At 41.7% G+C, this 25,425-nt stretch overlaps 1 protein-coding gene across 1 annotated transcript; it reads left to right on the forward strand.

The window, feature by feature from the left end:
- Positions 1 to 10,154: 10,154 nt before the first annotated feature.
- Positions 10,155 to 15,844, forward strand: LOC311139157 (uncharacterized protein). The gene is made up of 8 exons (XM_084174048.1): positions 10,155 to 10,234; positions 10,864 to 10,945; positions 12,361 to 12,433; positions 12,567 to 12,736; positions 13,041 to 13,098; positions 13,325 to 13,428; positions 14,260 to 14,338; positions 15,393 to 15,844. Exons 1-8 carry the CDS (start codon positions 10,192 to 10,194, stop codon positions 15,642 to 15,644), a joined length of 861 nt encoding a protein of 286 aa, XP_084030174.1. The 5' UTR covers positions 10,155 to 10,191; the 3' UTR covers positions 15,645 to 15,844.
- The last annotated feature ends 9,581 nt before the right edge of the window (positions 15,845 to 25,425 follow it).

The following is a 25,425-nucleotide window of genomic DNA, read 5'->3' on the forward strand; positions in this document are numbered from 1 at the left end:
TCCATTGGCATGACATGACATCCTCCTAGCAGCTAGATAGATAGCCATCTAGCTAACGTTAGGCTCTGTGTTTTTAGCGTGCTACATAAATAGATACGCTAGCCAGTAGCCACGTTATGACTGACTTGTGATCACTGACCTTGCTAGTTGGATTGTATCGACATTCCCAGCCTTAGTTACATTCGTCCGTAATTGAAACTGAAACAGTGCATCCCGAATGGAGGCAGCAAACAATGTACCAGGCCAGCTGTGATTTACAACCTGACAGCAATATTTTTTGGACTAACAAGAAATGTATTGGTGAATTATATTAATCATGCATTGAACTGCATCCATCTATTCTGCCAACAATGCCTTAGTGTAGGTCATGGAATGTTCAGTCAAATATAACCTATTGTTAAAACCTCTCATGAAGTTGGTTTTGTAGCATAAACTGGGAATTTTATATTTTTGACTGATATTATGATTGTCTTTTTGTTTCATATCTCCAAAGTAGTTAAAACGCTGTCAGTTCCACTTTAAGTCATTAATATATAATGTATAAGGTATGTGTTTTAATACAGTTATTATAAATGTTTACCAATATATGTCTCTGTTGTTGGTGTAAAGAAAAAGGCAAATATTTGAATAACCAAAAGAACAGCTGAATGAATATCACCTCATGTGTTGAGCATCAAGGACAGTGTTTTGGGAGGGGCACAGAGTGTATTTCAGAGTGTCTACTTAACCAGTGAACCAGAGAGTCATAGCAGCTGTGATATGCTTTGCAAACACACACACACACACGTAGGTATGTACGCAGACACTCACACACACACTCCCACGTACGTATGCAGACACACACACACACACACACACACATACTAATAGTATGTTTCTAATTCAGATATCCAGTTACAATCATGATACTCAAGAGAACAGTTGCAATGTTCCATTTCTTGACAGTTCTTCTGGTGCTGTTAAGTGGTAGGTAAACATTTTATCTCATTTAGTTACATATGAAATGTGCATTCGGAAAGTAAGTTACTTTACAGCCTTATTCTAAAATGGATTAAATTGTTTTATTTCCTCAATGTACACACAGTACCCCATAATGACAAAGGAAAAACAGGTTTTTAGAAATCTTTGCAAATGTATTAAGAATAAAAAACGGAAATATCACATTTACATAAGTATTCAGACCCTTTACTCAGTACCTTGGTTAAGCACCTTTAGCAGCGATTACGGCCTCAAGTCTTATTGGGTATGACGCTACGAGCTTGGCACACCTGTATTTGGGGAGTTTTTCCAATTTTTCTCTGCAGATCCTCTCAAGCTCTGTGAGGTTGGATGGGGAGCGTCACTGCGCAGCTATTTTCAGGTCTCTCCAGAGATCTTTGATCAGGTTCAAGTCCGGGCTCTGGCTGGGCCACTCAAGGACATTCAGAGACTTGTCCAGAAGCCACTCCTGCATTGTCTTGGCTGTGTGCATAGGGTCGTTGTCCTGTTGGAAGGTGAACCTTCGCCCCAGTCTGAGGTCCTGAGTGCTCTGGAGCAGGATATCATCAAGGATCTCTCTGTACTTTGCTCTGTTCATCTTTCCCTCGATCCTGACTAGTGTCCCAGTCCCTGCCGCTGAAAGACATCCCCATAGCATGACGCTGCCACCACCATGCTTCACCGTAGGGATGGTGCCAGGTTTCCTCCAGACGTGACGCTTGGTAGTCAAGCCAAAGAGTTCAATCTTTGGTTCATCAGACCAGAGAATCTTGTTTCTCATTGTCTGTGTTCTTTAGGTGCCTTTTGGCAACCTCCAAGCAGGCTGTTATATGCCTTTTACTGAGGAGTGGCTTCCGTCTGGCCACTATACCATAAAGGCCTGATTGGTGGAGTGCTGCAGAGATGGTTGTCCTTCAGGAAGGTTCTCCCATATACACAGAGGATCTCTGGAGCTCTGTCAGAGTGACCATCGGGTTCTTGGTCACCATGCTGACCAAGGCCCTTCTCCCCCGATTGCTCAGTTTGGCCAGGAGGCCAGCTCTAGGAAGAGTCTTGGTGGCTCCAAACTTCTTCCATTTAAGAATGATGGACGCCACTGTGTTCTTGGGGACCTTCAATGCTGCAGAAATGTTTTGGTACCCTTCCCCAGATCTGTGCCTCGACACAATTCTGTCTCGGAGCTCTACGGACAATTTCTTTAACCTCATGGCTTGGTTTTTGCTCTGACATGCACTGTCAACTGTGGGACCTTATATAGACAGGTGTGTGCCTTTCCAAATCATGTCTAATGAATATAATTTACCACAGGTGGACTCCAATCAAGTTGTAGAAACATCTCAAGGATGATCAATGGAAACAGGATGCACCTGAGCTCAAAAACCTGTTTTCATTTAGTCATTATGAGGTATTGTGTGTAGATTTAGGGAAACTATTCATTTAATCAATTTTAGAATAAGGCTGTAACGTAACACAATGTGGAAAAAGTCAAGGGGTCTGAATACTTTCCGAATGCACTGTAACTGTTGCTTTCAGGTGCACTGAAAACAATACAGTCGTTGTCAAAAGTTTTAAGAATGACACAAATACTAATTTTCACAAAGTCTGCTGCCTCAGATGATGGCAATTTGCATATACTCCAGAATGACATGAAGAGTGATCAGATGAATTGCAATTAATTGCAAAGTCCCTCTTTGCCATGAAAATGAACTTAATCCCCCAAAAACATTTCCACTGCATTTCAGCCCAGCCACAAAAGGACCAGCTGCCATCATGTCAGTGATTCTCTCGTTAACACAGGTGAGAGTGTTGACGAGGACAAGGCTGGAGATCACTCTGTCATGCTGATTGAGTTTGAATAACAGACTGGAAGCTTTAAAAGGATGGTGGTGCTTGAAATCATAGTTCTTCCTCTGTTAACCATGGTTACCTGCAAGGAAACACGTGCCGTCATCATTGCTTTGCACAAAAAGGGCTTCACAGGCAAGGATATTGTTGCTAGTAAGATTGCACCTAAATCAACCATTTATTGGATCATCAAGAACTTCAAGGAGAGAGGTTCAATTCTTTTGAAGAAGGCGTCAGGGCGCCCAAGAAAGTACAGCAAGCGCAAGGACCGTCTCCTAAAGTTGATTCAGCTGCGGGATCGGGGCACCACCAGTGCAGAGCTTGCTCAGGAATGGCAGCAGGCAGCTGTGAGTGCATCTGCACGCTCAGTGAGGCGAATACTTTTGGAGGATGGCCTGATGTCAAGAAGGGCAGCAAAGAAGCCACTTCTCTCCAGGAAAAACATCAGGGACAGACTGATATTCTGCAAAAGGTACAGGGATTGGACTGCTGAGGACTGGGGTAAAGTCATTTTCTCTGATGAATCCCCTTTCCGATTGTTTGGGGCATCCGGAAAACACCTTGTCCGGAGAAGACAAGGTGAGGGATACCATCAGTCCTGTGTCATGCCAACAGTAAAGCATCCTGAGACCATTCATGAGTGGGGTTGCTCCTCAGCCAAGGGAGTGGGCTCACTCACAATTTTGCCTAAAACACAGCCATGAATAAAGAATGGTACCAACACATCCTCAGAGAGCAACTTCTCCCAACCATCCAATAACAGTTTGGTGACGACCAATGCCTTTTCCAGAATTATGGAGCACCTTGCCATAAGGCAAAAGTGATAACTAAGTGGCTTGGGGAACAAAATATCAACATTTTGGGTCAATGTCCAGGAAACTCCCCAGACCTTAATCCCATTGAGAACTTGTGGTCGATCCTCAAGAGGCGGGTGGACAAACAAAAACCCACAAATTCTGACAAACTCCAAGCATTGATTATGCAAGAATGGGCTGCCATCAGTCAGGATGTGGCCCAGAAGTTAATTGACAGCATGCCAAGGCGGATTGCAGAGTTCTTGAAAAAGAAGGGTCAACACTGCAAATATTGACTCTTTGCATAAACTTAATGTAATTGTCAATAAAAGCCTTTGACACTTATGGAATGCTTGTAATTATACTTCAGTATACCATAGTAACATCTGACAAAAATATCTCATAACACTGAAGTAGCGAACTTTGTGAAGACCAATACTTGTGTCATTCTCAAAACTTTTGACCATATCATTTTCTAAATGTTTCAATTGCTTTGGTGCTATGTTTTAAGTATGAGGTGAATTTTCAAAACTCTTAGTACAAAACTCCAAACTGGTAACGCTTGTGTAACGCACCAAGTTGTGTATTCAAAACCTTTTATTTTGCATTCATTTTGTTTGGACATATCTTTCACCATACAACATTTAGTCCAAATATTATTTCACTGTGAAATACCATGGGAACATTGATTTAATCACTCAAACATAACATAATGATATCTTCTCAATTTAGTTATTTTAACAACCAGTTAATCCAATAGCAAAAGATGCAAGATACATACACTATATATACCAAAGTATGTGGACACCCCTTCAAATTAGTGGATTCGACTATTTCAGCCACACCCGTTGCTGACAGGTGTATAAAATCGAGCACACAGCCATGCAATCTCGATAGACAAACATTGTCAGTAGACTTTCAACGTGGCACCGTCATAGGATGCCACCTTTCGAACAAATCAGTTCATCAAATTTCTGCTCTGCTAGAGCTGCCCCGGTCAACTGTAAGTGATGTTATTGTGAAGTGGAAATGTCTAGGAGCAACAACGGCTCAGCGGCGAAGTGGTAGGCCACACAAGCTCACAGAATGGGACCGCTGTGTGCTGAAGCACGTAGCGCGTAAAAATCGTCTGTCCTCGGTTGCAACGCTCACTACCGAGTTCCAATCTGCCTCTGGAAGCAACGTCAGCACAATAAATGTTCGTCGGGAGCTTCATGAAATGGGTTTCCATGGCACAGCAGCCGCACACAAGCCTAAGATCACCAGGCACAATATCAAGCGTCGGCTAGAGTGGTGTAAAGCTCGCCGCCATTGGATCTGGAGCAGTGGAAAAGCGTTCTCTGGAGTGATGAATCACGCTTCACCATCTGGCAGTCCGACAGACAAATCTGGGTTTGGTGGATGCCAGGAGAATGCTACCTGCCCGAATGCATTGTGCCCACTGTAAAGTTTGGTGGAGGAGGAATAATGGTCTGGGGCTGTTTTTCATGGTTCAGGCTAGGCCCCTTAGTTCCAGTGAAGGGAAATCTTAACGCTACTGCATACATTGTAGACGATTCTGTGCTTCCAACTTTGTGGCAACAGTTTGGGGAAGGCCCTTTCCTGTTTCAGCATGGCAATGCCCCCGTGCACAAAGCGAGGTCCATACAGAAATGGTTTGTCGAGATCGGTGTGGAAGAACTTGACTGGCCTGCACAGAGCCCTGACCTCAACCCCATCTAACACCTTTGGGATGAATTGGAACGATGACTGCGAGCCAGGCCTAATCGCCCAACATCAGTGCTCGACCTGACTAATGCTCTTGTGGCTGAATGGAAGAAAGTCACCGCAGCAATGTTCCAACATCTAGTGGAAAGCCTTCCCAGAAGAGTGGAGGCTGTTTTAGCAGCAATCGGGGGACAAACTCCATATTAATGCCCATGATTTTGGAATGAGATGTTCGACGAGCAGGTGTCCACATACTTTTGGTCATGTTTTGTATTTCAAAATTGCCTTTTGAATGTAATATGCTACAGTACTGTAAATTACAGTACGTTTTCACATCCATCAAAATGGACTGAAAATCTAATTTCCATCATTTCTATCTCATGTGTGATCAAAGGTGTGATCATTGATGACATCTTTCACAATCATTGATACAAAGAAAAGTATGCATTGTTAATATATAATTACACTATAAAAACATAACAGGAGCTAGTTTCCATCAAGTCTGTCTTGAGCATTTGGCCATAGGCTCTCATCAACATCACAGCAGATGTCCTCATTGTTCAAGCACCTGGGGAAAAACCTTCAGGCATGACGAATCTAAGCCCTACATACTGTAGATCTGGATTGATGTCATTGCATGCCTCATCCATGGCCTGAAGGAGGGTGACACGCTCATAGGGATGGCCATCATACACCTTCCACCTGTATTGTAATCATGTATTTTACAGTATTGTAGTGTACTTATGTATTGAGGTGGTCCTTTGTGGCTCAGTTAGTAAGAGCATGGCACTAGCAACATCTGAGTTGTGGGTTCGATTCCCACTGGGGTCACATAAGAACATTTGTGGACTCACTGTTGTCACTTTGGATAAAATCGCCTGCTACTTGAATGGCATATATTACAGTACTGTATTGGCCAATGCAATTTTAGTAAAGCAATGTGACCCTTCCCCATCAAAAAGACCCCAGCAACTTCATTTTGGATACATGTTTACGGTTTAGGGGATGCATTTTGTACATACAGTACATCTCTGATCTTGTCAATATCAGATATTTTTACTTACAGTGAACAGTCATCATCATAATAGTACATTACAGTATCACACTTTAATTGTTTATACTTAACAAACATACATTTTCATTATGTAGTTCTCGAAATCTGTAGTAGACAAACCAATTTATAATCTACAGGTTTACCAAACGGTTAAGTGATTATAAATGAAGAGCAGTCGGATTAAGTAATCGTGAAATGTATTTTAACAAATGAGAAGACAATCATATCAAAAGTAATGTGAGCATTGCATTGTGAAAAGCAATTACTTTCTATGAACATGTATTGAATTGTGAAACATGTTTTTCTAGATGAAACACTGATTAGGTTTGGTGAAAAAGTGACTATATGATTTTGTGTGTTGTAGTGAGTCAATTGAAAATGTGTTTGGAGTTTTGAAACTACCTTTTTGATAATCTGTTTTGAGTTGTGTACTAAGCGTTGTTAAAATGTACCATATACTTATGAAAATTGCATACAAAAAAACAGTACAATTCTAATCTTGCTTTCCTCTGTGTCCATCATAGTTTCCTTTTGCAAACTTGAAATACCATTCAAAAAAACCATAGAGCACTTGACCGCAAAGGAAGGTTCCTGCATTACAATCGAATGCACTGTCACTAAGTGGATGAATAATGAACAAAAGCAATGGTTTTGGATAAAAAATGCAAAGAGGAATCACGTCATTAAAGATTTCACTGGTACAATTGTAAACAGTAACACAAAGGACCAAAACCCTGCCCCTGAGTTTGCAGACAGAGTAAAATACATTGGTTCTGTGAATTTTGGACCGGCCACACAAAGCGACTGCAGCCTACTCATCAACAACCTGCAAAAGACCGACAGTGGGATCTACAAATTCAGATATAAGGGAAAGGACGGAAAATGGATAACAGAAGAAGTTCTGAATCTTACAGTTGAAGGCAAGTTCACCTTACAGACACATCTGGATATCAATTTCCAATAATAATACAAATAATCACAGCTATTTGATTGACAGTGTTGTCTGTACATGTATGCACCTGTTACAATATATATTAGTGTACATTATATTTTTTGTAGTAGGGTAGAGATCTTGAACACACCTAGGTCTTACTGCCAAATATACAGTACCTTGGATTGACAGATGCGCAAGGGTGTGTTCAAGATTTCTACCCTGTTACATTTTGTAATTTACATTATAGTGTTCAAATGATAATCCAGAGTCTTTGTCTGATATCTTGCCACTGCAGATGATCCATGCCAGGTTAGTGTTGAGAAGATGAACCCATCAATAGTCAAAGAGTCTGAGCCTGTGACCATTCGATGCTCCACGTCACTGCCATGTGGATCATACCCAGAGTTCACAGGGCTTGGTCAGACCGAAACGCTTCATCAGAACTCCAAGGATAACCGAAAAAGCACTGTGTTCAACTTTAATGCTCGCTGGCAGGATGATGGGAGGGTGCTTTCCTGTCAACCACAGGGGACCAAAGACCCGTGTGTGAGCAAGAGCATCAAGCTGACGGTTGAATGTGAGTTCATTACTGACTTTCTAGTTCAAACTGTGTTTACCGTATCACGGAAGTTCAGCATTACAGCATGTTTGAAATTCAAAGGCAATGTTACCGTGTTAGCAGACACTGCATTCACGGTAAATGCTGCATATGTCGGCTCAATCAGTAATTTACCTTTACATTTATATTGCACAATCTGTAACGCTTCAGCGATACAAATTGAATAAAGCCCTTGGTTGGACTTATCATGAGCATTGCATTCTTTTTGTTTCAACCATTTTTATTACAAAGAAATTACCCTACTATTTTGATTTGACTTTTGTGCTTCTTGTTTTTCTATGATCACTTGACTTTTTTGTCTTCTCTTTAAAAGATGCCCCTAAGGAGACGAAGGCTGATATAAGTTTGTCATACGTAAAGGAAGGAGAGTCTGTCACCCTCACTTGTTCCAGCAGAGGGCACCCAAATGCTACATACTCCTGGTTTAAAGACAGTCGAAATACCACATTTAGTGGAACAGAATTCTTGATCCAATCTATCACATCTACACAAAGCGGGAATTACCACTGCAAAGCTGTAAACCAACATGGGACTCACGACTCAAACATTGTTACAATCAATGTTAAATGTGAGATATTCCCTATTTGTGTAGTCCAGACATACGTTTTGTATCATAGGGAAATGCAATTCTTATTGTTCTTATTGTATAAATGCATCCGGATCTCATATCATAGCCTCCTCTTACTCAGTATCTGAGCACTGCTGACCCCGTTTTCCCTCTCAAAAATAACAGCTAATAGATTAATAGATAATATATACGATATTTTGGCTAGCTTATTCATGATTACCTTTTCTAAATGGCAGCCTGTATATTCTCTATGTTTGTGTTCATATTTGAAATAGGCATATCGTATCTACAGTCCTCTGACAAACATTTGAATAGGTACAATTTAAAATTTGAATAGGTGGTTATTTCAATGTGAGTATTATTTCCTCTCCACAGATGGCCCAACCAAACCAGTGCTTTCTATGATGCGTACAACCCAGGAGGGCCACCTGGTTAGTATCAACTGCACCGTGCAGAGTTTCCCAGTCTCTCAGCTCACTCTGACATGGATCCCCCGTCCATCTGGCTCACCTATGTCTAGCTCCCCTCTTCACATGCAGCCTCAACCAGTTCTTGGGTTCCTCCAACGTTCTACCAATGTTGTCTGGGGTTCTTTTAATGTCACATTCCTGCAAGGAGGGGTTTACACCTGTAGAGCCCAGAACTCTGAGGGGGATAGCAGCACAGAGCAGGAGCTGGAGGTCACTTGTGAGTACAATGCATCATCACCATCATCACCATCACCATCATTCTACTATCATTATGATTAAATAGTCAAAAATATTCAATTTCCAACTTTTTTCCGTGATGCTTTCTCTCTGCTATGACTCCTACAGACAGCCCCAAAAATGTGACGGCCTCTGCTCACCCTGACACGGTCCTGACTGAAAACAGCCAGCTGGTTCTTACCTGCACTGCTCGTTCCAACCCCAATACCACCACCTACACTTGGGTCCAGATCAGCACAGGAGAGACCAGGATAGTGGGGCTGGTCCAGAAGTTGACGGTGATGTCCATAACCCCATCCCATAGTGGACTGTACAGGTGCACTGCCCAGAACACCTTAGGAACTGGGCAATCCCAACAGGTTGAAGTTAAAGTCAAGTGTGAGTACATCTCTGTTGCTGCTTTATGACAACTACCCCAAGGACAAACTGTATGCCCTATGTAGATCTGAGAGGACTGAATAGGCGTTATCAGTAAGGTGATAATTCCACCTGGCCTATCAGAGGGCAAAATGGAGGGAGATTAACCATACTGTTTACTGCAATCCTCTCAGATCTACATTTGGGATCAGAGTCATCCTTTCAAATGGGTTCAGGTCCTCTACGACTTTCTGGAATAAAGACTTAAGTGGTTATTTGTGTGGAGCCTGAACTTATCTCCTTCTAATACTATAACTAAAGACAATTCAACACAAGGAAAACGCAAATGCGTCTCTGTATTCAAATGTACAATAATAATTTTATTCCATTATTTTCCATCACAGATGCTCCAAAGCTCACCGAGGTCATTCACAACATGACCAATAGGTGGCAGGGTGATGGGGAGAGCCCTGTGGCACTGACCTGCCACAGTCACAGTTACCCCCCTGTCATCAGCTACAAGTGGTACAGGCTGGTCGAGGAAAGGGAGCATTTCATCATCCATCACCAGAACATCACTGTCCACCCGGACAAGCCCGGGACATACTACTGTGTCGCCACCAATAACATGGGGGGGGAAGAATCGGAAAGAGTCCAGCTGTTTCTCAACCGTGAGTGCATAGTGACTGACAGTCACTTTGGAAAGTCAATAGAGTACAGAAGTGTGACTTATTCACAACTGATTAAAAAATTTTCCTCAGTATTTCTATCTCACTTGTGAGATTCATATGATGCCTACACTCTTAGAAAAAAGGGTTCCAAAAGGTTTTTGGGCTGTCCCCATAGAAGAACCCTTTTTGGTTCCAGGTAGAACCCTTTTTGGTTCCAGGTAGAACCCTTTTGGGTTACATGTAGAACCCTCTGCAGAAGAGGTTCTACATGGAACCCAAAAGGGTTCTACTTGCAACCAAAACAGGTTATTCAAAGGGTTCTCCTAAAGGGACAGCCGAAGAACCCTTTAAGGTTCTAGATAGCACCTTTTTTTCATTCTCCCCCTGATATGCTACCTAAATCTATGAATCAATGATGATACAGGCCTTAACAAAACATCCTTCAAGATGTGAAATTGATTGTATGCATACAGTAAGACAGTATAGTATGTAACAACACATAGGTGGCATTGGTATTTAAAGTCACAGTTCCACACAACATGCCAAAGACTGTAGCCAGAATGTCTCAATGGTCCAATATTGACACACTTCTCTGTCTCGTTTCTCCTCCCTCTCTTCTCTCCCCACAGGAAGTGTCTTCCATGTCCTCGCTCTAATCCTTTCTTTCTGTTGTGTTCCGCTTGTTATTTTACTCATCTTTCTGGTCTACAGGTGAGTCCTCTGTCAACACTCACTTCACTCCTCTTGTTTATAAAATATACACTACCGTTCAAAAGTTGAGTATCTGGAGCATCAGCAATTGTGGGTTCGATTACAGGCTCAAAATGGCCAGAAACAAATGACTTTCTTCTGAAACTCGTCAGTCTATTCTTGTTCTGAGAAATGAAGGCTATTCCATGCAGGAAATTGCCAAGAAACTGAAGATCTCGTACAACGCTGTGTACTACTCCCTTCACGGAACAGCGCAAACTGGCTCTAACCAGAATAGAAAGAGGAGTGGGAGGCCCCGGTGCACAACTGAGCAAGAGGACAAATACATTAGTGTCTAGTTTGAGAAACAGACGCCTCATTGGTCCTCAACTGGCAGTTTCATTAAATAGTACCTGCAAAACACCAGTCTCAAAGTCAACAGTGAAGAGGCGACTCCGGGATGCTGACCTTCTAGGCAGAGTTGCAAAGAAAAGCCATATCTCAGACTGGCCAATAAAAATTAAAGATTAAGATGGGCAGTCTGAGATATGGCTTTTTCTTTGCAACTCTGCCTAGAAGGTCAGCATCCCGGAGTCGCCTCTTCACTGTTGATGTTGAGACTGGTGTTTTGCGGGTACTATTTAATGACGCTGCCAGTTGAGGACCTGTGAGATGTCTGTTTCTCAAACTAGACACTCTAATGTATTTGTCCTCTTGCTCAGTTGTGCACCGGGGCCTCCCACTCCTCTTTCTATTCTGGTTAGAGCCAGTTTGCGCTGTTCTGTGAAAGGAGTAGGACACAGCGTTGTACGAGATCTTCAGTTTCTTGGCAGTTTCTCGCATGGAATAGCCTTCATTTCTCAGAACAAGAATAGATTGACGAGTTTCAGAAGAAAGTTATTTGTTTCTGGCCATTTTGTGCCTGTAATCGAACCCACAATTGCTGATGCTCCAGATACTCAACTAGTCTCAAGAAGGCCAGTTTTATTGCTACTTTAATAAGCACAACAGTTTTCAGCTGTGCTAACATAATTGCAAAAGGGGTTTCTAATGATCAATTAGCCTTTTAAAATGATAAACTTGGATTTGCAAACACAACGTGCCATTGGAACACAAGACTGATGGTTGCTGATAATGCTGAGAGACTGGGCCTCTGTACGCCTATGTAGATATTCCATTACAAATCAGCCTACAATAGCCATTTACAACATTAACAATGTCTACACTGTATTTCTGATCAATTTGATGTTATTTTAATGGACAAAAAAATTGATTTTCTTTCGAAAACAAGGACATTTCTAAGTGACCCCAAACTTTTGAACGGTAGTGTATATATTTCTTAACCATACATATTGACTACAGTTAGCAATGACTAGAAGCTCACCACAACACCACTGTTTGTATGAAAATGTCACTTTTTGTTTTGCGTTTTTCAGACACAAGAGAAACAAATTGATCCAGCAGGGGACATCAAATAAACTACCATGTTGTGTTCACTTTGGTTTTCTGGTACTGTTGCATTTCACAAATACTGCATTATTCTCTTCCATTTATTCTGTAGTTCATTGTGTGAAAATCCCTAGTTAATTGAACATGTTTGTGGGTGTGTGTGTACCCCTATGCCTGTGTGTGTCACCATCAGGGCTGGCGTAATGGCACAAATGAGAACCTGGTGAGTGAAGGGGGTGCAACAGTAGCAAACCCCCCGGGGAGCAGCAGAGATCAGCTGTGGCCAGACGGCCCCTACCGCCCAGAGCCCCTACCCCAACCGCAGCATCCCCATCCCAGCAGGACGTCGTATCCAGACAGCACGTAATAGCATCGAGCATGGTGTCACACAGACAAGAGCACACACTGTAGACAAACACACACATAAGCACCCACATTTGCACGCACACACACACACACACACACGTCTGGATGGGCAGACATACGCAAGTCTCAATGAGTCCATTTTAGCAGGCCTCCCTCACTCACAATGGGATTCCATTATACTAGTTACTGTGGATCACCACTACTTGCTGTCTCAGTTTGAACAATTAAAAGGAATATATAGTCATGTGTCTACTTGTCAGTCTTGGCAGAGTGATTCAATTTGTTTGTTATTTCTTTAAAGGTCGACCTCTGACATACACACTGTGTACAGTGTTCTGAAGGTATCAGGTGGGAAACAGGTGAGAGAAATCGAACAATGTTGTTGAAGGGGTTAAATATGGAAGAAAGAGGCCTTTATATACTGTAGCTCCACAGTTGACTATTTACAATCATTCAGTGTTCAGTATTCAGAGCGTCATGAATGACTGAGCATAGCATATACATTGTACAGTTATGAATGAAGGGATGAATTAACTATTTCAATTCTTGACATTCTTTTTAATGCATTCCATCTCATCTATTCAGAGTCTTTCACCAAGCCATCCAATCAGAAACAAAGATGGACACACTGAACACACACAGGAACATGAAGTCAACAATGCCTCGTTGCAATTCAGGGGCCAGGAGATGTAAGATTGATAATTGGAAGGCAGATGAATATAATAATATAATATAATATGCCATTTAGCAGACGCTTTTATCCAAAGCGACTTACAGTCATGCGTGCATACATGTTTTTTTTGGTGTATGGGTGGTCCCGGGGATCGAACCCACTACCTTGGCGTTACAAGCGCCGTGCTCTACCAGCTGAGCTACAGAGGACCATGGACCATGAAACCAGGATAGGTTCAAATTAAAACACATCACATTGCCAGCTACAGTACTGTATCCATTTTAGGGCACCCCCAGGCTCAAACCTAACCCTTTGAGGCTGAGGGTGTCCTAAAATGGACACCGTACTACAGTACCATAGAGAGCATTCTTCAGTCATTCCAAACAGTGAATGCATATGATGTGGGATTACATACAAATTACCTCAAATACAAATACATCATCATTTGAAACCCCACCTCTTTAAGGAATACCTGGGATAGGATAAAGGAATCCTTCTACCCCCCCCCCCCCCCCCCAATTGTAAAGTGGTTATCCCACTGGCTATAGGGTGAACGCACCAATTTGTGAGTCGCTCTGGCTAAGAGCGTCTGCTAAATGACGTTAATGTGCCCTTGAGCAAGGCACTTAACCCTAATTGCTCCTGTAAGTCGCTCTGGATAAGAGCGTCTGCTAAATGACTAAAATGTAAATGTAAATGTAATATTATCCTACCATAATGTAGTAATGTATTGAAACCACATCTGTGAAAATGACTGTAGTAGTCGACCAAAACGTACATAGGGAAATAACCTGATGAGACAACAAATATGAGTCAAACGCATACAATGACACAACTTGTTTTCCAGGGGTAGCTTGGGTCCTAGAGACCAAGCGAGAGAGGATGACATCTATGCTAAGGATGCCAAGCCAAAACTGAAGGAAAAGGTCAGTCCACCGTAATAACAAATGTGTAAACCAAAACATTGGGCAACATCACACATTAGCCCTTATGCCATGAAGTTACACTGTAACTTCTTTGATCACAAGAATGTTATTATTCAGCTTTACACTGTAACTGCAGCTAAGATAGGCCTACATATAATGAGGGAATTTTAAGGAAGCTAGTCAAATTCTGCTTCAATTTGAATTATTTGTATAGTTACTCTGTAACCACATGATATCAGTTCAACTTAATATAAAGTGAAACCGAACATTGTGAATGGAAACTTTGAAGTGAAGGGTCATAATCACTTTGTTGCAAATCTACAAACAAACCAAAACTCCACTGTTACTTAAACAGGATATTGAGGTAAGAGTACACAGAGATCCTGTAAATTATGTAATTCTATTTGTGGTGCATCTTACATAATAGTTTTGTGTAACACACAAACCTTAACCTTCAATTAACTGTATCATGATGATCCTGAGGCCATCAAGCCTGTGTTTAGGAGGCATTTCCTTATTCATTACCACTCATAGATGGCTAAATGTGTAGTAGGAGAAATACTGAAGGAAAAAAAGCAAGAGGACGTTTAGAGGGATGTTTGTACACCACAAGAGGCTGCTGAGGGGAGAACGGCTCATAATAATGGCTGGAATGGAGTGAATGGAATGGTATCAATCAAATGGAAACAATGTGTTTGATGTGTTCGATACCACTCCATTTAATCCTTTCCAGCCATTACTATGAACCCATCCTCACCAATTATGGTGGCACCAGCCGCCTGTGTTGTACACTCAGTCCAGCAGCAGCAGAAGGGATCTCACAACATCAAAGGAAATGTGAAAATGACTTAATGTGTTTTACTGGACCTTGATGTTATCACTTGATAGTTTGGAAAAGGCAAATGAACTCGTACAGCCTTAAGATATTTGATAAGAATAATTTAGAAAAAAATCTGACTGCCTAAGACAATTAATATTCTCCGGATTTACAGACTAGCAACATTCGAGCTTCTTCATTTGGAACCTTTTTGTATAAATCTCTTTCTATATTCAGACTGATAAGTGGGATGACTACGAGAACATTCAGGATGTGTGTGCTCCGAAGCCCACCATCGAGCCAAACATGGACATGGAGACAGAGAGCAGTGAGGATGATGTGGAGATCAGCTACCCTGAGGTCACGTTCAGAGCAAAGCCAGGACACCAGAGAGTCTGTAGTTCTCACCCTCGTTACCGCAGGGCAGGCCACAGCAGCAGCTCAGATGAAGAAGACTACACAACCCAGTACTCTGACGTTAAAATATAAGAGGAAGTTTAATTCACAGTCAAATAAAAATTATTATGGTTTATTTTTAAATATCTGTAAATATTTGTATCACACCTATATCTGGATTGTTAGCAATAAAAACACATTCAAGTACTGCTAGCTGCCTTAACTGTACTGAAATTACAAGTCAGAAAAGACCACAATAGCAGAAAACAGAATTTATTGACGGCATTTCCAAGTGGGTTTGAACATCGTGTGGTACAGTGGGGGGAAAAAAGTATTTAGTCAGCCACCAATTGTGCAAGTTCTCCCACTTAAAAAGATGAGAGAGGCCTGTAATTTTCATCATAGGTATACGTCAACTATGACAGACAAATTGAGAAAAAATAATCCAGAAAATCACATTGTAGGATTTTTAATGAATTTATTTGCAAATTATGGTGGAAAATAAGTATTTGGTCAATAACAAAAGTTTCTCAATACTTTGTTATATACCCTTTGTTGGCAATGACACAGGTCAAACGTTTCCTGTAAGTCTTCACAAGGTTTTCACACACTGTTGCTGGTATTTTGGCCCATTCCTCCATGCAGATCTCCTCTAGAGCAATGATGTTTTGGGGCTGTTGCTGGGCAACACGGACTTTCAACTCCCTCCAAAGATTTTCTATGGGGTTGAGATCTGGAGACTGGCTAGGCCACTCCAGGACCTTGAAATGCTTCTTACGAAGCCACTCCTTCGTTGCCCAGGCGGTGTGTTTGGGATTATTGTCATGCTGAAAGACCCAGCCACGTTTCATCTTCAATGCCCTTGCTGATGGAAGGAGGTTTTCACTCAAAATCTCACGATACATGGCCCCATTCATTCTTTCCTTTACACGGATCAGTCGTCCTGGTCCCTTTGCAGAAAAACAGCCCAAAGCATGATGTTTCCACCCCCATGCTTCACAGTAGGTATGGTGTTCTTTGGATGCAACTCAGCATTCTTTATCCTCCAAACACGACGAGTTGAGTTTTTACCAAAAAGTTCTATTTTGGTTTCATCTGACCATATGACATTCTCCCAATCCTCTTCTGGATCATCCAAATGCACTCTAGCAAACTTCAGACTGGCCTGGACATGTACTGGCTTAAGCAGGGGGACACGTCTTGTACTGCAGGATTTGAGTCTCTGGCGGCGTAGTGTGTTACTGATGGTAGGCTTTGTTACTTTGGTACTTTGGTCCCAGCTCTCTGCAGGTCATTCACTAGGTCCCCCCGTGTGGTTCTGGGATTTTTGCTCACCGTTCTTGTGATCATTTTGACCCCACGAGGTGAGATCTTGCGTGGAGCCCCAGATCGAGAGAGATTATCAGTGGTCTTGTATGTCTTCCATTTCCTAATAATTGCTCCCACAGTTGATTTCTTCAAACCAAGCTGCTTACCTATTGCAGATTCAGTCTTCCCAGCCTGGTGCAGGTCTACAATTTTGTTTCTGGTGTCCTTTGACAGCTCTTTGGTCTTGGCCATAGTGGAGTTTGGAGTGTGACTGTTTGAGGTTGTGGACAGGTGTCTTTTATACTGATAACAAGTTCAAACAGGTGCCATTAATACAGGTAACGAGTGGAGGACAGAGGAGCCTCTTAAAGAAGAAGTTACAGGTCTGTGAGAGACAGAAATCTTACTTGTTTGTAGGTGACCAAATACTTATTTTCCACCATAATTTGCAAATAAATTCATTAAAAATCCTACAATGTGATTTTCTGGATTTTTTTTTCTCAATTTGTCTGTCATAGTTGACGTGTACCTATGATGAAAATTACAGGCCTCTCTCATCTTTTTAAGTGGGAGAACTTGCACAATTGGTGGCTGACTAAATACTTTTTTTCCCCACTGTACATCAATGTAATGTGTGCTTATTTGGCTGTCAAAACAGAAATGCTTCACTGTTAAGTAATTGCCCATATTACAGGATGTGCTATTATGTAGATGCTATGCAACTGACACCATGTCTTAATATTTGTTCAACATTGCAATGTGCATCATTACTGACTTCTGACTTTACATAATTACTGAATAATGCTGAAATTACTGACTGCTTTTAACCTGTATTCAGCTTTAAACATTGTAAATACATTTTCAATTACAAATACAATAAAAACAATAATACAACATGTTGAAGTGATTCATAATCATCACACACATTTTATAAGTTCATAAATACACATTTTCTGTAACAAGTTACAAATTCATAGAAGAGGAACAACTCTGGGAAAAACAACAACAAATATTACACTCTTAAACTGCTGAGAGGTGAAATTGAATTAATTGAAAATGTATGTAAGGAATGACACTAATCTATAATAACACAGTTAAAAAGTCAGAATAAAAGAACATATACACTGCCTAGTGAAAGTCTACGCACCCCTTGCAGTCTTCACATTTTGCTGCCTTAAAATTAAATTTGTAAATGTATTACATTTGATTGTTTTCCTACCAATGTACACAACATACTCCACATTTTAAAAGTGAAAGAAGAATTACAGAACATTTTCCAAATTAATGAATAAAAAAAATAAAACAGAGCTGTCTTAATTACTTATGTCTTCACACCCCAGAGAAAATACTTGGTGGAAGCACCTTTAGCAGTCATTAGAGCTGTGAATCATTTTGAATTAGATTCTACCAACTTTGCACACCTCATAGGGCAACATACACACATTGTTTTTGTCAAAATTGCCCAAGCCCAGTAAATTTGGTTGGGAGTCATTGATGGACAGCAATATTCAAACCATGGGCTGGATTCAATGCATATCGCTGAAGTACCACGGAAGATCCGCTTTAAATTTTCATTTCTGATTGAGACGACATTTGCAGCATTTAACGTGAATGCAGTCTCCGCGAACGCGGGAACATAGCCTTTAAATTCGAGCTATAACACGGATCTTCTGGCGACAGTACAGGTGCATAAAAGCTGGGACCGAGAGACTGAAATCAGCTTCTTGATTTGATTTCAATTTGATATGACTTCGGCGATAAGGATTAAATCCAGCCCCTTGTCTCAGATTTTCAAGCAGATTTAAGTCAGGACTGAGATTGGACCATTCAGAAACACTCAACAGCTATTGGAAAGCCATTCTTGTGTGTCTTTGGCATTAAAAAATGTGTAATTGACACACTGAAAAAGAAAACTCTATCCCAGTGTTTGGTATTCAGAAGACTGAGGCAGGGTTTCCTCTAACTTTTTATCTGGGCTTTGCTCCTTTCATATTTATTTTGATCCTGACAAACTCCCAAAACCCTGCCGGGGACAGGCGTACCAATAATATGATGTTGCCATCACAAACAGGAGGATCAACAACATTGCATTTACTCCACATTACTGGCCTGTATGACAAAGTGAAAAGAAGAAAGCCTGTGTTAAAAAATCCACTCCAAATCATCCATTCTGTTTGCAACAAGGCTGTTAATTAATACTGCAAGACAACACAGCAAAGAAATACATTTTTGACCTAAATTAAAAACCACAGGCCAAATCCAGTACTAAACAAAACAGTGAAACCCTCTGTATTTTCAAGTATTGTGGCTTGTACTGACTTAAATCTGCTTGAAAATCAGAGACATGGTTTGAATTTTGCTGTTCATCAATGACTTCCCAACCAAATTTCCTGAGCTTGAGCTATTTTGACAAAAATGGGTATGTGTTAATCTAAGAGTTGTGCAAAGTTAGTAGAATCGTATTCAAAATGATTCACAGCTGTAATGGCGGCCAAAGGTCCTTCCACCAAATATTACCTCTGGGGTATGAAGACATAAGCAATCAAGACATCTTTGATTTTATGTTTTATTAATTTGGAAAAAATATATATATAATTGTTCTTTCACTTTGAAAATGTGCAGTTGGTTGTGTAGCTCAGCAGGACAAAATCTAATGTATTCCGTTATTGGATTAATTTTAAGCAAGCAAAATGGGAGACTATTACATTTACATTTTAGTCATTTATCAGACGCTCTTATCCAGAGCGACTTACAGTTAGTGAGTGCATACATTGACTATGCAAGGGATGTGCAGACTTTCACTAGCAACTGTAAATAACACAAGTTCTATAAAAATATTTAGTGAAGTTAAAAACTTGTTTCAATTATACAAGTATGCAGATACTAAAACTCAGTCTCTGGAAAATACACTACATGACCAAAAGTATGTGGACACCTGCTCATTGAACATCTCATTCCAAAATCATGGGTATTAATATGGAGTTGGTCAACCCCTTTGCTGCTATAACAGACTCCACTCTATAACAGACTTTCCACTAGATGTTGGAACATTGCTGCGGAGACTTGTTTCCATTCAGCCACAAGAGCATTAGTGAGGTTGGGCACTGATGTTGGGCGATTAGGCCTGTCTCACAGTCAGCGTTCCAATTCATCCCAAAGGTGTTAGATGGGGTTGAGGTCATGGCTCTGTACAGGCCAGTCAAGTTCTTCCACACCGATCTCGACAAAGCATTTCTGTATGGACCTCACTTTGTGCACGGGGGCATTGTCATGCTGAAACAGGAAAAGGCCTTCCCCAAACTGTTGCCACAAAGATGGAAGCACAGAATCATCTAGAATGTCATTGTATGCTGTAGCATAAAGATTTCCCATCACTGGAACTAACGGGCCTAGCCCGAACCATGAAAAACAGCCCCAGACCATTATTCCTCCTCCACCAAACTTTACAGTTGGCATTATGCATTCGGGCAGGTAGCGTTCTTCTGGCATCCGCCAAAACCAGATTTGTCCGTCGGACTGCCAGATGGTGAAGCGTGATTCATCACTCCAGAGAACGCGTTTCCACTGCTCCAGAGTCCAATGGCGGCGAGCTTTACACCACTCCAGGCGACGCTTGGCATTGTGCATGGTGATCTTAGGCTTGTGTGCTGCTGCTCGGCTATGGAAACCCATTTCATGAAGCTACTGACGAACAGTTCTTGTGCTGACATTGCTTCCAGAGGCAGTTTGGAACTCAGTAGTGAGTGTTGCAACCGAGGACAGACGATTTTTACACGCTACGCTCTTCTGCGGCCTACCACTTTGCGGCTGAGCCGTTGTTGCTCCTAGACTTTTCCACTTCACAATAACAGCACTTACAGTTGACTGGGGCAGCTCTAGCAGGCCATTCTACTGCCAATGATTTTATACACCTGTCAGCAACGGGTGTAGCTGAAATAGCCAAATCCACTAATTTGAAGGGGTGTCCACATACCTTTGTATATATTGTGTATATAGAAATGAAAATCCAACTGATGAACAGACACTGTAGAATAACTGGTGTTTAAAAAAAGGTGGACATAGTGGTTCTTCAGTATGGAAGATGACGATGATGTCTCTGCAGTGCATTATGGGGGATTTTTTCACAACCTTGTACTAGCTTATCTGCATATAAGCTTTACTCCCTCTATACAGCAGCTTACTATGCCTTCACACTCTCCTCCTCCTCCTCTTCCTCGTCCTTCTTATCTGACTCAGGTTGTCCCTAATTTGCCTCAGATACAACCTGACCACGACATATGTTCCCATACGTTACCTCCTCTTCACCATTAGAGGAATCTTTCTGCTCAGAAAGCAGTGTCACCTCGTCCACTGGAGTTTCTACTGTGTTGTGCTGCTCAGATTGTCCCAGTTGGGACTCCTGGACACTGAAGGCAGAACTGGCCTCCTTCTTCCCAGCCCCTCCCTCGATACTACCTGTGGAGTGCAGGCGGATCACGGTATACTCTGCCGTCTTGGAGGCGACTCCCCTGATCTCTCCCTCCCCCTGCTCGGCCACCTTGGCCTGGAGTTTGGACAAGTTCAAGTTGCCGTAGAGGAGGAGGTCTGTGTCGTCAATTTCCCTGTCCACTATCCTGTTGGGCCCCAGGGCCTCCTCCAGCATGGCTTTATTGGCATAGACATTGTCCTCCTCCTGAGAGAGGGTCTGAGGGGAAAGCATCATGTTAAAGGGGTTTATATGTTTACTGGCAGAATTGTTTTTATGTGTCTCCTATTAGCTGTAACTTCCTGGTATCCACACAAAACACAATGCAAAATAATCATATGAGCAAATCAACCACTGGATAGGAAAGGGCTAGTTGTAAGTTGGTTGTTTAACATGAGATCCAGACAATATGGTTGCAAAAGACTCGATTACAGTAATGTACCACTCTAGCCTAAACTGACTTGAGTTCCTCTTCATGCACACTGCAGATTTTTGCATATTCAAAACAATTTTTCAACCAGCCAAGCTACCTCCAATCTTTCACTGCAACAAAAATACCAGTGCTGAAATGTGTGCGGCATCTAGGATACAGTGCATTCGGAAAGCATTCAGATCCCTTCACTTTTTCCAAATGTTGTTACATTACAGCCTTATTCTAAAATTGATATTTTTTTAATATATCCTCATCAATCTACACACAATACCCCTTAATGACAAAGCAAAAACAGGTTTTTGACACAGTTTTGCAAATTTATGAAAAAAAGGAAACTGAAATATCACATTTATATAGGTATTCAGACCCTTTACTCAGTACTTTACTCAGCCTTTTGGCAAACTCCAAGCCTTTTACTGAGGAGTGGCTTCCGTCTGGCCACTCTACCATAAAGGCCTGATTGGTGGAGTGCTGCAGAGATGGTTGTCCTTCTGGAAGGTTCTCTCATCTCCACAGAGGAACTCTATAGCTCTGTCAGAGTGACCATCGGGTTCTTGGTCACCTCCCTGACCAAGGCCCTTCTCCCCCGATTGCTCAGTTTGGCCGGGCAGCCAGCTCTAGGAAGAGTATTGGTGGTTCCAAACTTCTTCCATTTAAGAATGATGGAAGCCATTGTGTTCTTGGGGACCTTCAATGCTGCAGACATTTTTTGGTACCCTTCCCCAGATCTGTTCCTCGACACAATCCTGTCTCGGAGCTCTACAGACAGTTGCTTCGACCTCATGGCTTGGTTTTTGCTTTGACATGCACTATCAACTGTGGGACCTTATATAGACAGGTGTGTGCCTTTCCAAATCATGTCCAATCAATATAATTTACCACAGGTGGACTCCAATGAAGTTGTAGAAACATCTCAAGGATGATCAATGGAAACAGGATGCACCTGAGCTCAATTTCGAGTCTCATAGCAAAGGGTCTGAATACTTATGGAAATAAGGTATTTCTGTTTCTACTTTGTCATTATGGGGTACTGTGTGTAAATTGCAGATTAATATTATTGTTTAATCAATTTTAGAATAAGGCTGTAACGTAACAAAATGTGGAAAAAGTAAAGGGGTCTGAATACTTTCCGAAGGCACTGTATGTAATAGGGTGTTCATGCACACACTTCTGTGAAATATGAATATCAACGCCTTTCCACATTGTTAGACTGTAAGCACATACACATGGGCAATGTCGAAATGTTAGTGTAGTTCCTTACCTCATCAGTCACTATGAATTCTGCTGTGTCCTTCTGTGTTTTGTTTGGTGACTGTCTGGCTCTCCTATGCCTGAGAGCAAAACAACAGAGATGATAAGATAATGACGTCAAATACCAGTCCAGACAAAAGTCGGACCAATCCAGACAAAAATCTATCCAAAGGTCTTTTACATTATCATGCCTGCCCTGGCCCCTGTGTCAGTCACTTACTTGCAGATGAGAAGCAGTGGGATACATAGGAGCATCATCACTCCTGCCCCCACAGCAGCCCCAATCAACAGAGAGAGAGGGTGGAAACCTGCACAATCACAACATAGAGCAAACAGATGAGGTGCAAAACAAGCGCCACCATTCATTCTTTGTCTTAAAAATCCTTCTTATTTGGCAATGTGAGAGCTTAGGACTGTAAGGTTATATCTGCAAAAAGATGATTCTGAGATAATTGGCTTTAAAGTTCCGAACCCTCATTGGTTTGAATGGTGTCAGCAATTTCTATCTTGTATTATTTTGAACTTAACAACATGAATACGGGTATTTTTACTATATACATAGAGAACATTGAACAGAACAAGGCTATGTCAATAACTCAATTTTGACAAAAATACAGATAGAACCTTATAGTCCCAAGCTCCTGAATGGTTAGTGGGACCGGGGAACTGTTAGGAACTAATTCTGGCGTAGAGCAGGACAAATGTCTCCTAACTGTACCTTCATATGTTTTCATTGATGTTAAGTTAAATGAGAAGCTGTCAAAACCATCAGAGTTGGTGCTGAGGCAGACCAGACTCGGTATTTCCTCCTCCTGTGATTGGCGGATGGTGAGGGAGGTCCTCAGGCCTGCTCTGCCCATTGGCTCCTCCCTGATGATGGTGTTAGTGGAGTGATTGACAGACTCTCCAGCCAATTGCCACACCAGTGTGGGAGCAGGGTTTCCATGGCTATCACAGGAACATCTGATCTGAGATGTAGCTGAAATCCTGATGCAGCGAGAGGTGTTCAGGATCTCTGAAGCAACTAAATCGAACCGACAGGGAGGACACGATTGTTCTTAATAGTTCATTCACATTAATGAGTGATTGCGATTCATAATCAGTAGAATAAATACTATACAGTACATACATGTTACATCGATACTGATGGATTCAGAGTTCTGCAGTCCATGGACATTCTGAGCCTCACAGTAGTACTGTTCATTTGAAAGCCTGGTCACATTGAAGATGTTGAGGTCCTCTTCAGACCCTATAATGTCCTTCTCCCATCCCTCAACTCTGTACCAGGTGTAGTTATTCACTGCTGGGTTGGCATTGCTGCTGCAAGTCAGAGTCACAGAGCTGCCCTCTGCTACTGAGCTAGAGGGACTGACTGACACTGAGGTGTTCTTGGGGGGATCTGGAAGAAAACAGTGCTGTGTTATCATAAAACATTATTGAGCATTATGCACTTCTCAACAGTGGTGTTAGTCTATCCATACTTCCCATATGACATATCTGTAATTCTATACAATAAAGCCAGCTGTTGGCCAGATTCATTTGCCATACATAAGCCAAATCCTCTCCACAATAAGGGCCAGACCTGGGTCGGCATGTGGATGTGGCCCAGTTACCACTTTGAATTACACCAGAATTGGGCCGCATCTACCTTGATAGGCTAGGTCTGGCTTTTTAATGGCAATGATCTGGCTTAGTTATGGCAATCAAACCTGGCCCACTTTTGGACCATAATTCCAAGTGTTAACTAGGCCACATACACACACTGGCGGATTGTAAATGTGGGCCTGATATGGGCCATAATCATTTCGCTTTCTGGGTTTGTCTTTGGTAACCCTTCAGTTGAGATAAAACATAATCTGTACCTGGAGCGGTGGGGGGGTAGGGGGGTTGATTTGTAGAAATCTTGACTAGGAAATGCCAATGGCAATACAGAACAAACAGCCATGCATAAACATATTCACACTGCCATACAAACTGCACAACAGGCTTCAGTGATGGAGGGCCATTGACACACACACACACACAGTAAAGATTCATGGTTGTCACGCAACAGGACAATGGTTCGCTGTCATTGGACCAGACAGTCTGGGCACTGGCGTGAACCCATGACTCAGACGTTGGCCACACACCAGGTGTGGCTGGTCACAGCAGCTGGATGTGTGTGCCTCAACACAGAGTTATATTCAACCAGTCATAAATAGACTGTTTATGGCATCTTGGTAACACAGCATCTTGGAAACACTTTACAATAAGGTTATGGATTAGCATCAACTATATTAGTGAAAGGTTCTACATGTACCATTTCAAAATGATTGCTAAGATATGACATGTTCCTTTACCATTAGTAAATGTTTAACAAATGCATTGACACAATTTAGCAATACATTATTTGATGCCAATTAATGTAGCCTTATGGT

The sequence above is a fragment of the Coregonus lavaretus genome (genome assembly GCF_964263955.1).
Source record: "Coregonus lavaretus genome assembly, chromosome: 13".
Lineage (NCBI taxonomy): Eukaryota > Metazoa > Chordata > Actinopteri > Salmoniformes > Salmonidae > Coregonus > Coregonus lavaretus.

Excerpts from the sequence above, each read along its gene's own strand:
- LOC311139157 (XM_084174048.1), top strand. The coding sequence starts at position 10,192 with ATGGGGGGGGAAGAATCGGAAAGAGTCCAGCTGTTTCTCAACC. Across the intron at positions 13,099-13,324 it reads AGGTATCAGGTGGGAAACAG|AGTCTTTCACCAAGCCATCC; the intron begins GTGAGAGAAATC and ends TCATCTATTCAG. Across the intron at positions 13,429-14,259 it reads CAATTCAGGGGCCAGGAGAT|GGGTAGCTTGGGTCCTAGAG; the intron begins GTAAGATTGATA and ends CTTGTTTTCCAG.